At 42.4% G+C, this 12,577-nt stretch overlaps 1 protein-coding gene across 2 annotated transcripts in view; it reads right to left on the bottom strand.

Annotated features, from left to right (window-relative positions):
• Positions 1-12,577, bottom strand: part of pappaa (pregnancy-associated plasma protein A, pappalysin 1a) — a 98,361-nt gene that overhangs the window by 80,003 nt on the left and 5,781 nt on the right. For both annotated transcript variants that reach the window (XM_030436660.1, XM_030436662.1), the window contains exons 2-3: positions 8,710-9,814; positions 308-453 (exon numbers count right to left, since the gene is read on the bottom strand). In XM_030436660.1, coding sequence (XP_030292520.1) covers positions 308-453; positions 8,710-9,814 — 1,251 coding nt within the window. The remainder of the gene's footprint in view (positions 1-307; positions 454-8,709; positions 9,815-12,577) is intronic.

Raw genomic sequence — 12,577 nt, 5'->3', positions numbered from 1 at the left:
TAAAAAAAAAAAAAAAACAGAAGGAGACACATTATGTAAACTGCAGTGTGCACACAGCACAAAAGCCTTTTCCGGACAATAGCGTAAAGTAATCGTGTAGTAAGATTCAGGCAATGCATTATTAATGGGCCTCCTCAGCTTCATTATCACCTTCTTCCCTGTTAGAGCTGTGATGATGAAGGCAGAAACTGCTCGAGGCTTGAACTGTAATTACTCAGAATCAACAAGTCAGGCTGCCAAAGAAGAGCTGTGTGCATGTGAGCGTTCATGCGTGCAGGCATGTATGTGTGTTTATTTGTCTTCTTACCCAAATGTGTGAGGGCCTCTTTGTCCCAGGGCCAAGTGGCAACCCCCGCCAGATCTTCATCAGAGGAATTGGCAAAGAAGACATTCAGGTGAGTCGAGCCGTCCAACTGCAGAACCTCTTTCAGCTCTTTCACATCCAAATAGGCTCTGGAAAATAAAAGGAAAAAAGGGGATATCACATTAAGTTAATTGCTCCGCAATGAGGATAGTCTCTTCCTTGAGAATACAGCTTTCACAGAGGCAAAAGTCTTACAAAATAACAACAGTGTTCCCGGCCAGAAAGAGTTTATGTAGTGTTATCTTTCAGGGCAACAGCTCAGAATTAGGTCCCTGTTGAATTTAAATATTTTGTTAAAGTGTTTTGGCAATTGAAATTGCCCTTACACCAACAGAATGAAGGTTGAATAGGGATAATTGACCCTGTGAGGTTGGAGCCCGTTGGCGATTTTAACCAATACGCCCAAATAAATAAAGACTTAACAACTTCTCTCCTTGCTCTGCCTAAGAGTGGCTGAAGTACCTTTTCCATTTTGTAAGCAGAGTGAACGTTGGCCGCGCTTCAGACCAGCTTTTAGTTTGATAATCCTAGTGCTGGGCGATACGGCCTCGAAATAATATTATGATACATGATATGTATGACTTGATATTTTGAAACCTCCTCAAATGCACTTCATGAATGTTAAGACTTGGTGACAAAATGACTATTTTTGACCGGCTACCTTGATATTTCTTGAAAGTCAATTGTCAAACAATTTCTGTCCATTCCACTCAATTCCACTGCAGTCCCACATTCTCACTTACACTTGTGTAACGGAGGGGAAATTACAGACCGTGTTGTCGATGTTGTCTACAAAGTGCAGAGGGAGAATAAACAGTAGAATACCCCAAATATGCAGCTATGGGTGTACAGTGTGTTTACAATGAATTGTCGCTGGTGGAGACACGAAAAGCCAAGCCGCAGTGTTTTAATGTGCAAGATGATGCCACATGTTTCATGTCAGCAGACAGTGAATCATGCTATAACAGCACAATAAAAGATAATTTTTTTTCTATTATTATTTTGTCTGTTTTTCGACAGTATCCCTGAGTGTGGTCCTTCTTCATTCTGACACACAGTAACAGATGCCATGGCAGCCCTGAGAAGCTAAGAACAGGTGCTGATGGGAATAAATCCACTTTTCTGCATAATAATCATAATAAACATTTTAATATAGTGACATTGCTTAATGTTTTGTTTTGTTTTTTGTCATGGTCTTATAGGGCTGCACTGCAACTAATTAATGACACAGCTGCATTTTTATCTTGAATGGACCAAGTGAAATAAAACGAATGAGTGAACGACTCCTGATTGGAGCAAACGGCGAGATGTTAAATGTTGTTCGAACATCCAGTCACGCAAAGTTTTGGAGTCAGACGGGAACATTTTTTGACACCACCTCACTGTCTAACCGATGTATGTTGGGGTGTTATGTATTCAATCTATCTTCCCACTAGCCCTAAATGTACTGACTTATGTATTGAACAGTATGTGGAGGTGCTTACATGGCCATGAAAAATGTGTCTGTGCGGAGACACCGGTTCTGTTTGTCTTTATTTGGGTTGCAAAATGTATTTTCACATTTTTCCCTGATCAGCCCGACTTATTCGAGTCAGCCCGTGACTTAGATTAATTGTTCAAATATTCTGATGTCTCCGTGTCCATGAAATAATGTTTCTTCTTGGCCCTGGGAACGCTAACGGTAGCACTAACGACTGCAATCATTCAACACAATGAGATATCTTTCCAGCAGTGAAACTGTCATTCATTTTATGAACACATCAAACACATTTTTCTGTGTGAGCTTGGCTGGTGGTCTTGGCAAACAGCATTCGCAAGCTCAGTCATCTCTTGGAAGAGTCAATAATCTGTTGCATATGCAGAAGTGATAGTTTATTCCTTTCCTTTGGCTTTGACAGGCTTTGGAAAGAGATTCGCAATGGATACAAAAACGGGACTTTATCAGAAACAAAACATGACAAAACAGGGCCTTACTATCACAAATTAGATCCTGTTCGGATGTTTTGACCTAGTTTGCATGACCCACTTGCCCACCTTCTAGTTTGCACTCATATTTTGTCGTCATATTATTAAGATCTTAGATCTTAAGATTAAGTGCAATAAAGTCAAGCCTAGAACAGCAAGTCTTTAGTGTACCTGGCCACATACAGCAGGGAGGGTTTCCAGCAAAAGAGAGATTTCACTGATCCTCATTTGTGGTTAAATGTTAATATCATACTGTGTAATCTCTCACTGGAACACATGAAACTCCATGCTGTTGGTACTCTTCTGTGCCTGGTATCCTATGTCCTACCATCTAATTCTGCTTGCGTTGGACAGAAAATGGATTTGTGAAGGCTTTAGGTGAAAGTGAAATAGGGGCAGATGGATGAAAACATGAATCATGCACTCTGTGCACCATATCTGTTTTGATGTCAATCCCACAGTGTTTCAATATTATCAGTTCATAAGCACAAAAGATCCGGCCTGTAAAAATGACTTGGTTTTCTCAGTCCTACTTGTCTTGTACGACCAAACCTTTAAAATGTACATACATGTAATTTCTTTTTCTATTGAACTTTGCAAGAGCTCACGTCACGCTGTCTTTTGTTTTTTCCCTTCACTCAAGTGAACTCGAAAGATAAATACAAGGATAAAAGCAAAAATTTCAAGCGCTCGAACCCTTTGTGAAGTGCATAATCCCGCAGTGTACTATTTATATTTACTCTCCCACTCAACAGCTGACTAGAAATAAAGTATATTTACACTTTGTTTGAGTTGCTGTAAAGTTATGTGGTAGTGGACGGTTTCCACTGGACGCAAGGCGCTCGTTTTGTTTTGAGTTTCTTTTGTGTGCAAGCGAGCAGGGTGAGGTTATGACCGAGTGTAGAGCCTGCAAATTTTTCTGCAAAAATGCACTCAGCAAGACAGACTGACCTGCATCGCAGTTTATGATTATTGACCTCAGGATAACACAGCTCAATGTAGAGGGGATCAAACTTGACATCTTGAGATTTCAGCCCCTTAGAGGCCAGTTTTCATTTAATGCATGCATGAAATGTTAATTGCTATAAGACACTATATTCTTTTAGACCAGTTTATGTGGTGCCGAGACGCAAAGGTTGAAAAAGAATCTATTTTATATGTGTAGTGTTTTCTTCAAAAATGTGTCCAGCTGTGGCAGTGTGCTCCCTTTTCCCTTTTTTTTGGTAAACACTTCTATGTTGGAAAAGCAAATGTCTGCATAAAATATTAAAAGTTGAGTGTGAACTCGAGCTGTCTCATAGCGTATGTTCAATGTAGCCTAAAGGAAGCAATTTAAAAGTCAGTAACACTGGTGCTTGGCAGTGTTCTGGAAGAATTTACACCACTGAGGCAATTCTCCCACTGCGACAAGCCTGCTAAGGTTACCACCAATGCACATTTTATATGTAGCTACGCAAAATGTTTCATAACATCTCTACAACTTCGGTTGGACAAGTCTCCCTGCCTCAAATCACAAGCTGAATAAGGAGACGCTTAGCGGAGATGCAATGTTCCCTCCGAACAGACGTTTTAAATAAAGTGTTCAGTGTAGCAAATGCTTTCTGCAAGCCTGCGCAAGAGCAACTGGGGGGAACTCACTGGGGCCAGGTCTGAGGAGAAAGAGAGAGAGGGAGAGAGAACAGATGATATAAGGTCCCTCTTCCTAATAATTTCAGGAATTTCATTATTTCCTTAGAAAATATTTGTCCAGAGTTTTTGGACATGCATGAGGGGGGGGAAGGGGTCAGAGGGGTTTTGATGCTGAAATGATTGAGTCAGCAACGAGTGAGAGCAACAGCTCTACTGTAGGGTCAGAACCTAACTCGTCTGAGTTCCGTTACTCTGGCGCCCCTTGGCCCCGTTCCAACAATGTGCATCACATGCCGGATTGATGCGCAGGGGATGTTTCAAAGCTAAAGTAAACAGTTTTAATGTAATCAATTTGTGGGGGAAAGAATGCCCTTTGGGTGTCTGCATGTTTTTGATTTCATACAGTCCTGTGATCACATTGGTAAAGACTTGGCAGAGGCTTATATTCCACCAATATTCATGTTTACCTGCAGCCGGGCATTGGTGCGATTAATTAACACGGACTTCCTCTTTCATTCATTCAACCATCATTCCGAAAAGGTTGGAGCTGCGATATTCGTACATGTTCGAAACCCTATTGCTATCCTGGCCCTGTGTTTCTCTTTCTGACCAGGAATTGGGGCTTTTCTTTCTGTGCGTGCATCTCTACACCAGCTTTGCGAACTGTCTAAGCTGACCTCGTCATACCTAACCGTGTCTATAGCTGCCTGGATGGATTTGCGATCATCACGTGATCTCCGGAATCCGACTGCCTTGCGGACAGTGCTGTTTGTATGTAAACCCATATGAAAGTAAGAATATTAGCATATTCCGAATGAAGGCGGAAGGAGGGTGAGGGTGTTTCTAGTCAGTTCAGGCTTTTCAAATATGTTATCTTACTGTCCGTCCATCCACATCTTACTCAAAACCTCCTTGCCAGTAGCCCTTTACCCCGCCCCTGGTGTTCTCTCACACACACACACACACACACACACACACACACACACACACACACACACACACACACACACACACACACCCCTCAACTATTTCCCCACCCCATAGCCCCTGTTCCCCTCTCTTGCCTCTCATCATACATTTTTTTTCAGCCGAGATGAGCCACTAGGGAAAGACAGGATTTTCCATGCATTTAACAACACCACTTTTCAGACAAGTCCTGGGAAAAAAGAAAAAAAAGAAAAAAACAAGAAAAACTTACAAAGAAAGAGAATGAGAGAGAGAGAAAATTGAGGGCAGGAGAGAAAGAAAGGTAAGGTGAGTGCAGAAAATTGAGCTTCCCTATATTTCACACATCACTGCAGGGCATCTGTTGTGGGGGGAGATCCAGGGGTGCAGCTCAAACTGCCGTGTTAATGCTTTTATATCTGATACATATTAAATGGGGGATTATGACTTCATCCATTTACACCCATATATAATTCATATAAGCCCATAAATTTGCCTTGTATACATATGTCTGGGGCAGCATAGTGTGAAAGCTGGGGTGAGCTGGCAATGCAGTGACCGTCTCACGGCCAAGAACACTTCTGAAATTGGAGGGGGCCCTCAGCTCCCCTGTCATCAAGTCGGTCAACACCACAGCCCTTAAACCCATCATTCATCTCCGCCTTTATTACTATACTTGCAAGCTCCTCTTTAACCCTTCCAACCTACTCTTCTGATTATTTTGTTCCCGTCCAAAGAAGGCACATGCAGAAGAACCGTGTCGACGCTCAGATTCCAGAGATCCTTACGCCACAGCTCGAAGTTTTTAAAGGAGGATTTGGAGACGTGTGACATGAACCCTAACCCGGTGGACATGCTCCCCATTTCTCCGGTTTCATCTGAAGTCGTAGCTTCTAATTGAACACTGGGTCTCAATCCTGGCGAAGGATGTGAATCTCCTCATCAGCGCCTTCCATGACTTCTGAACCACAATGACATTGCCAAGGCATTCTCAACTGAATTCCCTGGTGTGTTGTATATTTAAAAGACCTCCAACAGTATCTGGCAATGTACCATTCCATCATCGGCAGATGCCCTACCCGCCTAGAGGCCCAAGTGAAGCCCCTCCTTATTGCACTTGCCCCCCAGTGAATGGGGAATCAGCCCCCACGAGAGCACAGGTGAAACCTCGACAACAGGTGCTTTTATAAGCGTGCTATGGCTTTAAAGGGGAAGTGCAAAGTCCTGGTATTTACGCCCAAGCACTCCATTATGTTTTATGGGACGGGGGCTTAAGGTTTAGACGACCAACTGTAAAACACCCAAGTCAAGGGCCCTGGGGATTAGCTCTGAGCTGGAATACAGCAGGGAGAGGGAGTGAAGGAAAGAGAAAGAGTGGTCCATCCATTAACCTGCCACAGCAAGAGGTATTGACTCAGGAGGATAGAGAGAGACAGAGGCCAAGGGAAAACAGATGACCTATTAGCCTGACCAGGAACTTCATTTCCCCAAAAACACATTGAGGCCGAAATGGGCCTAATATCCACGTTGTGAAGTTTGCGCATCCATCTTGCTTTAGTTTTGGAAGCATTTTAATTTTGGGGGCTCCCAAAAATCCCCTGACTCTGACAGATCTTCTATCCAGTTGCCCCGGATAATACATTCATCTCTCACAGACAGTCAAACAAACACATCAGCTTCTGATGCCATATGTTTTTCTGCTTCTCTGCAACAAAACAATGTAAATTCACATTGAACAAATTACAGCCGTCCCTAACTTAAGACATAAGAATGCTCAGCCTTGCAATACCTACTGTCAGATAAGATCAAATGCCATCAGAACCAGAAGAAGTGTCAAAACGGAGGGCTGTGAAAACAATGCAAAATATTTTCCCTCAGCCAAATGTGGATGGAGGGAGGGGAAGGGGGGGATTATTATCAATGGTATTTTCTGAGGAGAGACTGTAGCAGGACCACAGAGCTGCCTGTGTCCTGTGCTAGCCAGATTTCTGCAAACACTAGGCTACATGTAAGTGGTAACAGGCGCAAACGCTGCAAAAACAAATGCAGGACCTCACAACCATTGTTCCCCCGCTTCGCAGTGCATTGTTCATCCAGAATTCCATAATTAAGGAGGAATGTCGAACTGTTTGTAGTGCAGCTCCCCAGACATACCATAATCAAAGCAAAATAAGCAACCACTTGAGGAGATTATATCTATTTCTTTGGACTGAAAGTTCTCTTGTCCTCTCTCTCTCTCTGTCTTGCTGGTAGACCTCCGTTCACAAGACCATCCTTCAGCGGCTCGAGCTCTGCAATGGCGAGCGTTTTTGCCAATGGCTGATGTCTAAATGAAGTAGTTCGCCTGCCACTTGATGAATGAGCTTCTAATGATGACTAAGCCGCGAGGGATGTGGTGGGAATCGAGAGATGGAAGTAACGGCAAACCCACCTGCTTTTCCCCTCTGATGTTGTTAATTAGATGTCATTATTTAGCTATTTAGCGGCCGTTCTAAACAACAGGGTAGTGCCAAACAGACAACGCTTCCAGCTTAACTGTGATTGAAAACAGTCTGGTTTCCCTGATTCATGCTATCAGGAGGACCCAAACAATCCCACACACTAAGTCTACTAGTTTCCTCCCTTTCTCGCGCGTCCCCACTTGACAGTGGCAAGAAATACTGCAAAACATCGGAATTTCGATCATTTTTGTCTCGTTATCTGGTGTAACCATAAAGACCCCCTGCATTGTCCACAAAAATGTCTCAGTCTACTGTGTTGAGTTTCAGTGTACCAAGAAACAAACAATCCTGCTATTGGAGGTCTGGCACATACCTTATTACAGCAGATTCCTGAGATTTATTCTCCCTGCCAGCTTTTACTCATCATCTACAAGCCACAATGAGGACACCACAAAAACAGAAAAAATCGCATCGATTTATAAAGCTCCTTATTCTCCTAAAGTAGATTTATGAAATCACAAAATCTCTTGCTTGATGTACAGTACACCTAAGGGATTCTGTAAATGCCGTGCAAGTGAAGTGAACTTTATTCACTGTTTTTCCTGGAAAAATTCTTTCAGGCACCCACGTTAAGGGACCCATACCTGCCTCCCCAGGAAACATGTCTTTCACTGGTTTCCTGGAGAGAGAGTGGTATGTCTTTGAAATGATTTTCCATCGCTACAAGCAAAAGCCATACTGAACTCTCTTTTCTGACCTCTAATTGCCCTCACTCTCTGTTTAGAATGTCACTTTTTCCAAACCAACTCCCTTGTCCAATCAAGGCAGCTTAATTAGGACCACTGGGTATAAGAGAGTAGAAGAAGATGGGAAGAGCTGTCGAAAAACGGATACAAAAATGAGCAGTCTGGCCTACGCGTTTGCTACCAGGAAAGCCATCCAGTTGCGTTTGTTTTGCCCTGCTTAAGTGTGGAACACTGATTGAACCAGGCCAAGGCTAGATTGGACTAGCTGCTCCCAGAGGGTTTCCCAGGCCACACAGGCTGGGAGTTAAGTTACACTCAGCCTCAGCCCAAATGGTCAGGAAACAGTAGGACTAGACATCAAAACCTCTCTTCAGGGATGCATGTATATAAAGATTTGTTGTTTGATTTGCTCTGGGCATGTTAGGCCATGGTGTGGAGTTGGTTAACCGAAAGGATTCAATCATGTCAACCAAAAAATGTCACAAATTAAGCAAGGAATGCTGCAGCTGTTTAAAGCCTTTTGGTTAATTTAAGTCTCATGTTTATCAAACAGCTACTTACGAGGATTACCGATGCTGAAAACATGACAACATACAAAATGTGGAGAAAGTGATCTTACTTGTGTGGAGAAGAGCGGTTGAAGCATGTCTTGGTCACGTCCGTCACATTGGGGTTACAGCAGTCGCCAAGATCGTAGAAGAAGTTTTCCCAGTTACATTCAGGGTCACATATACCATTCCCCTGCTTGTGTTCAGGGCAACGGCTCCGATGACTGGACATGCAGTCACCTGCATCGAACCCCGTCAGCGGATGGTTGCATTCTGGGTCACATGCATCATCGCCGACTTTGCTGATATCACAGTTAGCTAGGATCAGGCGGTTTCGAAGGGAGGAATTTGTCACATTGTGAATGCTGAGCTCCCAGGTGATGTTGTAGGGGCTGAAGGCATCATTTAGCTGCTGGTGCTGGAGGCTGATCTGGTGGTCAGATACAGTCGGCCTCATCCGTGCATCGTCCCAAACATTTATGACGCGGTATCGTACTTTCTTGGGACGACGGAAGGTCCAAAGGTGGTTGTAGTTTTTGATGACCTCGACATTGTCGCAGACAGTTTGACCGCAAGTTGGAGGCTCTAGCGTTGTGTCCAATAATCCCTCCAAATTCCCAACTCCACCACCACCCAGAAAACCTAATCGTCCACCTCCTCCCTGCTCAGGCTGAGGAAAGCTACCATCTTTTACAGTAAGCCACTTCCGGCCTGGGTGCTCGAATGTTTCACGAATTACCAGCTGAGGTAGATCTTGGGGGTCCTCGTGGCCCTGCATATCCCTGATAATCTGCCTCTGCCCTCTGGCCTGCCTCCATAGACCCACCCTCTCCACTGCCCCCCTGTAATTATGATTCAGTGCATTCCCGCCAATCATCAGCACCTTGCACTTTTTGGTCAAATGGCTGAAGACATCGCCCGACTGCTCCCGACTGACGCCCACTTGGGCGCCATTCACAAAGAGCTTCATGTACACACCATCGTATGTGACGGCCACATGAACCCATTGGTTGGGTACATAGCGAGTGTTGGAGTGGATGGAGGTCACTTTGTGGGCACGGTCAGTTTTAAGGGAGAAGAAGAAGCGGGGATCACGATTTCCATGTTCACTAACCGCCTGGATGCCAAGCAGCCAGCCTCGGTCACTGGAGGCGTAGAAACATTTGTCGTATAGTCCTGTAAAGAGAATGAAAACGAGTCAGTGAACACATGGCAGCCGTTATTTTCTGGGTGTCAATGTGGAGAAAATGAACATCAGCGCTGCCACTTTACTGATGCCTCTCTTTTATATAACACAACTTTTTGAGATGTTCAGAAGTCAAGTACACATAATGCTTATTTATTTCAGCATTTGTTGTCCAATATGCCGATTAGATTTCTGTGCTGGAAATGCATTCTGCGCATTTCTTGTGTATTTCAACACTCTATGTTATATATATATTCTAAAAGGTGTGTTTTCCAGGGGGAGCCTGAAAATGTATTTACGATTAGGGCTAAAATGTATTGCTATGATATATTTCATTTACATCTAAGTGGGTGCTGCCCTGGAAATTGGGTGGAAGTGCATGTTCAGCTAAGGGAGACCCCATGGAAATCTCTTTGTATAGGCTTCTGGTGAACACTGAGCACATTTAAAGGTGTTCGTGTAAATGTCCCTTGCCAGTGGGGTAGCCAGAAAAGGCTAGTTTCTGCTACAGCCTTGTTTTTGTAGAGGCACCAAAACACCTTTTTCCTGTTTCACTTGGATCGTGCATGTCAGCTTCAGCATGGTAATGTGTTTTCACTTCTTAGGGGATCTCTGAATGTTAACTGTTTGTTTGTTTAGTGCTTGTTGAGGTACGTTTGTGCAGGCACACAAGTTCATGTCTGTGTGTGTGTGTGTGTGTGTGTGTGTGTGTGTGTGTGTTGCTGCATGTTCGTGACTATGTGCGTATATCCATATGGTCCAGTCAAAGTGCGCAAAGATTCCAAAGCACCTTGACGTGCCTCACAAGGTCCGTCTCCGCATTTGACAGTCTGTGTATTCACAGGTGATTCTAGAGCAGGATTTCACTCTTGTCCCAGTAATACATTCTTATAATGTCTTATAACGCCTTATCATATATATATATATATATATATATATATATATATATATATATATATATATATATATATATATCTACGGTCTACTATAAATATATATAAAAATAATAATGATAATAATAATAATAAAAAAAATAAATAAATAAAAAAAAAAATATATATATATATATATATGTATATATATATACATATATATACATATACATATATATATATATATATATATATATATATATATATATATATATATATATATATATATATATATATATATATATATATATATATATCTATATATATTTTTTTTTTTTTTTTTTTTTTAATTTATTTATTTATTTATTTTTATTATTTTTTTTTATTATTATTATTATCATTATTATTTTTATATATATTTATAGTAGACCGGACCTCTGAACACTTGAATTACTTGAATTACTTATTTTTATATCATTATTTAACTAACTGTTCTTTGTTGTTCTTGTTCTTTCTAGTTGAATGTTATGTTTATGTTTATGTTAATGTTACGTCTATGTACATCGTGAGCGAAGAAAGGAACAGAGTCAAATTTCTTGTATGTGTTCACATACTTGGCCAGCTGATTCTGATTCTGATTCTGACTGATTCTGATTCCTGGGATTTGATGTCAGGATAGCACTTCTACCATTAAACCTATCTATAAAGGGACACTCAATCTGTGACCTGCACGCCAAGCCCATTTAAGTATGGAGTGTCCTTTGCAGCCGCGTCCAGGATCTGTGCATCACATGCCTGTAAATACCCTTCATATTTGTCTCTGCTGCTTTTAGTATGGTCTGAAATTATAAGCTGATAATTACAGTCATGATCACATCTTCGCCTCGACGTTCTTGTCCACTCGGATGCCTTTGTCACCCATCGATTAGGCTACCTGAGCCCGCAATAAGTGGCTGGCTAATGGTGATTGCACGGACATCTCGCTAACTTTGACCCGCTTCTCATTAGACGCACACGCCAGAACGCATTCATTAACTTGGTATTTCAATGGACTAATGTTCAAAGAGTGAGGGTTGGGTTCAGCGTCAAGGTCAGTCCTTTGGTGGATGACGTATGCAGGCTTTCCACTAAACTGGAAGGAAAAAGCCTTCCATCTGTCAGCTAGTGCACTCAAGGCTAAAAGGTGTGCTAAAATGCTCGTAGGGCTCCTAGCGTAAACAGCTGTCATAATTCTGCCATGCTCAATTAATCTAACACACTACACTTTTCCAGACCCCGCACTGCGCCTCCTCCGGCTCACACCAATACACCTACACACACATATGCACATACTTATGCAGACATGCATATATACATGCTCATGGGCAAACACACACACACACACCCTCCCATACACACGGACAAACTGAAATGCTGAAGTGCACATTTGTGTCCTCTCAGAGACACACACACACACACATACACACACACACACACTTGCACGAAGGGATTTGCATGTGCACACACTACCGTAGAGAGCTGTTCCTGTCAGGTTCAAAGGCAACCTTCCTCGCACACTTGCCATTTGTCTTCTTCCAAGAAAAACACGCTCAGGAAAAAAGAAAAAAGTAAAAAAAATACACACATACACACACAAAGAAAAATGTCACAAGGACTTGATAAAAAGCAGGGAGGAAGGGAACAATGAAGACTTAGTTTACTTTTTGAGCTGTTCTCGCTCTGAAAGGTCAAAGAAAGGCACTTTTCATAGTCATATACTGAAGTGACCGCCGCAGCCATTTCCCCCGAGGAGACAATGGAAAATTCCATCGATGTGTCAAAAACAAACTTAATGAACATAACAAGGATATTGATTATAAAAATGTCATTGCTGCACTTGAA

The sequence above is a fragment of the Sparus aurata genome, chromosome 12 (assembly GCF_900880675.1).
Source record: "Sparus aurata chromosome 12, fSpaAur1.1, whole genome shotgun sequence".
Classification (NCBI taxonomy): Eukaryota; Metazoa; Chordata; class Actinopteri; order Spariformes; family Sparidae; genus Sparus; species Sparus aurata.
This window is presented reverse-complemented; position numbering and strand designations above follow the sequence as displayed.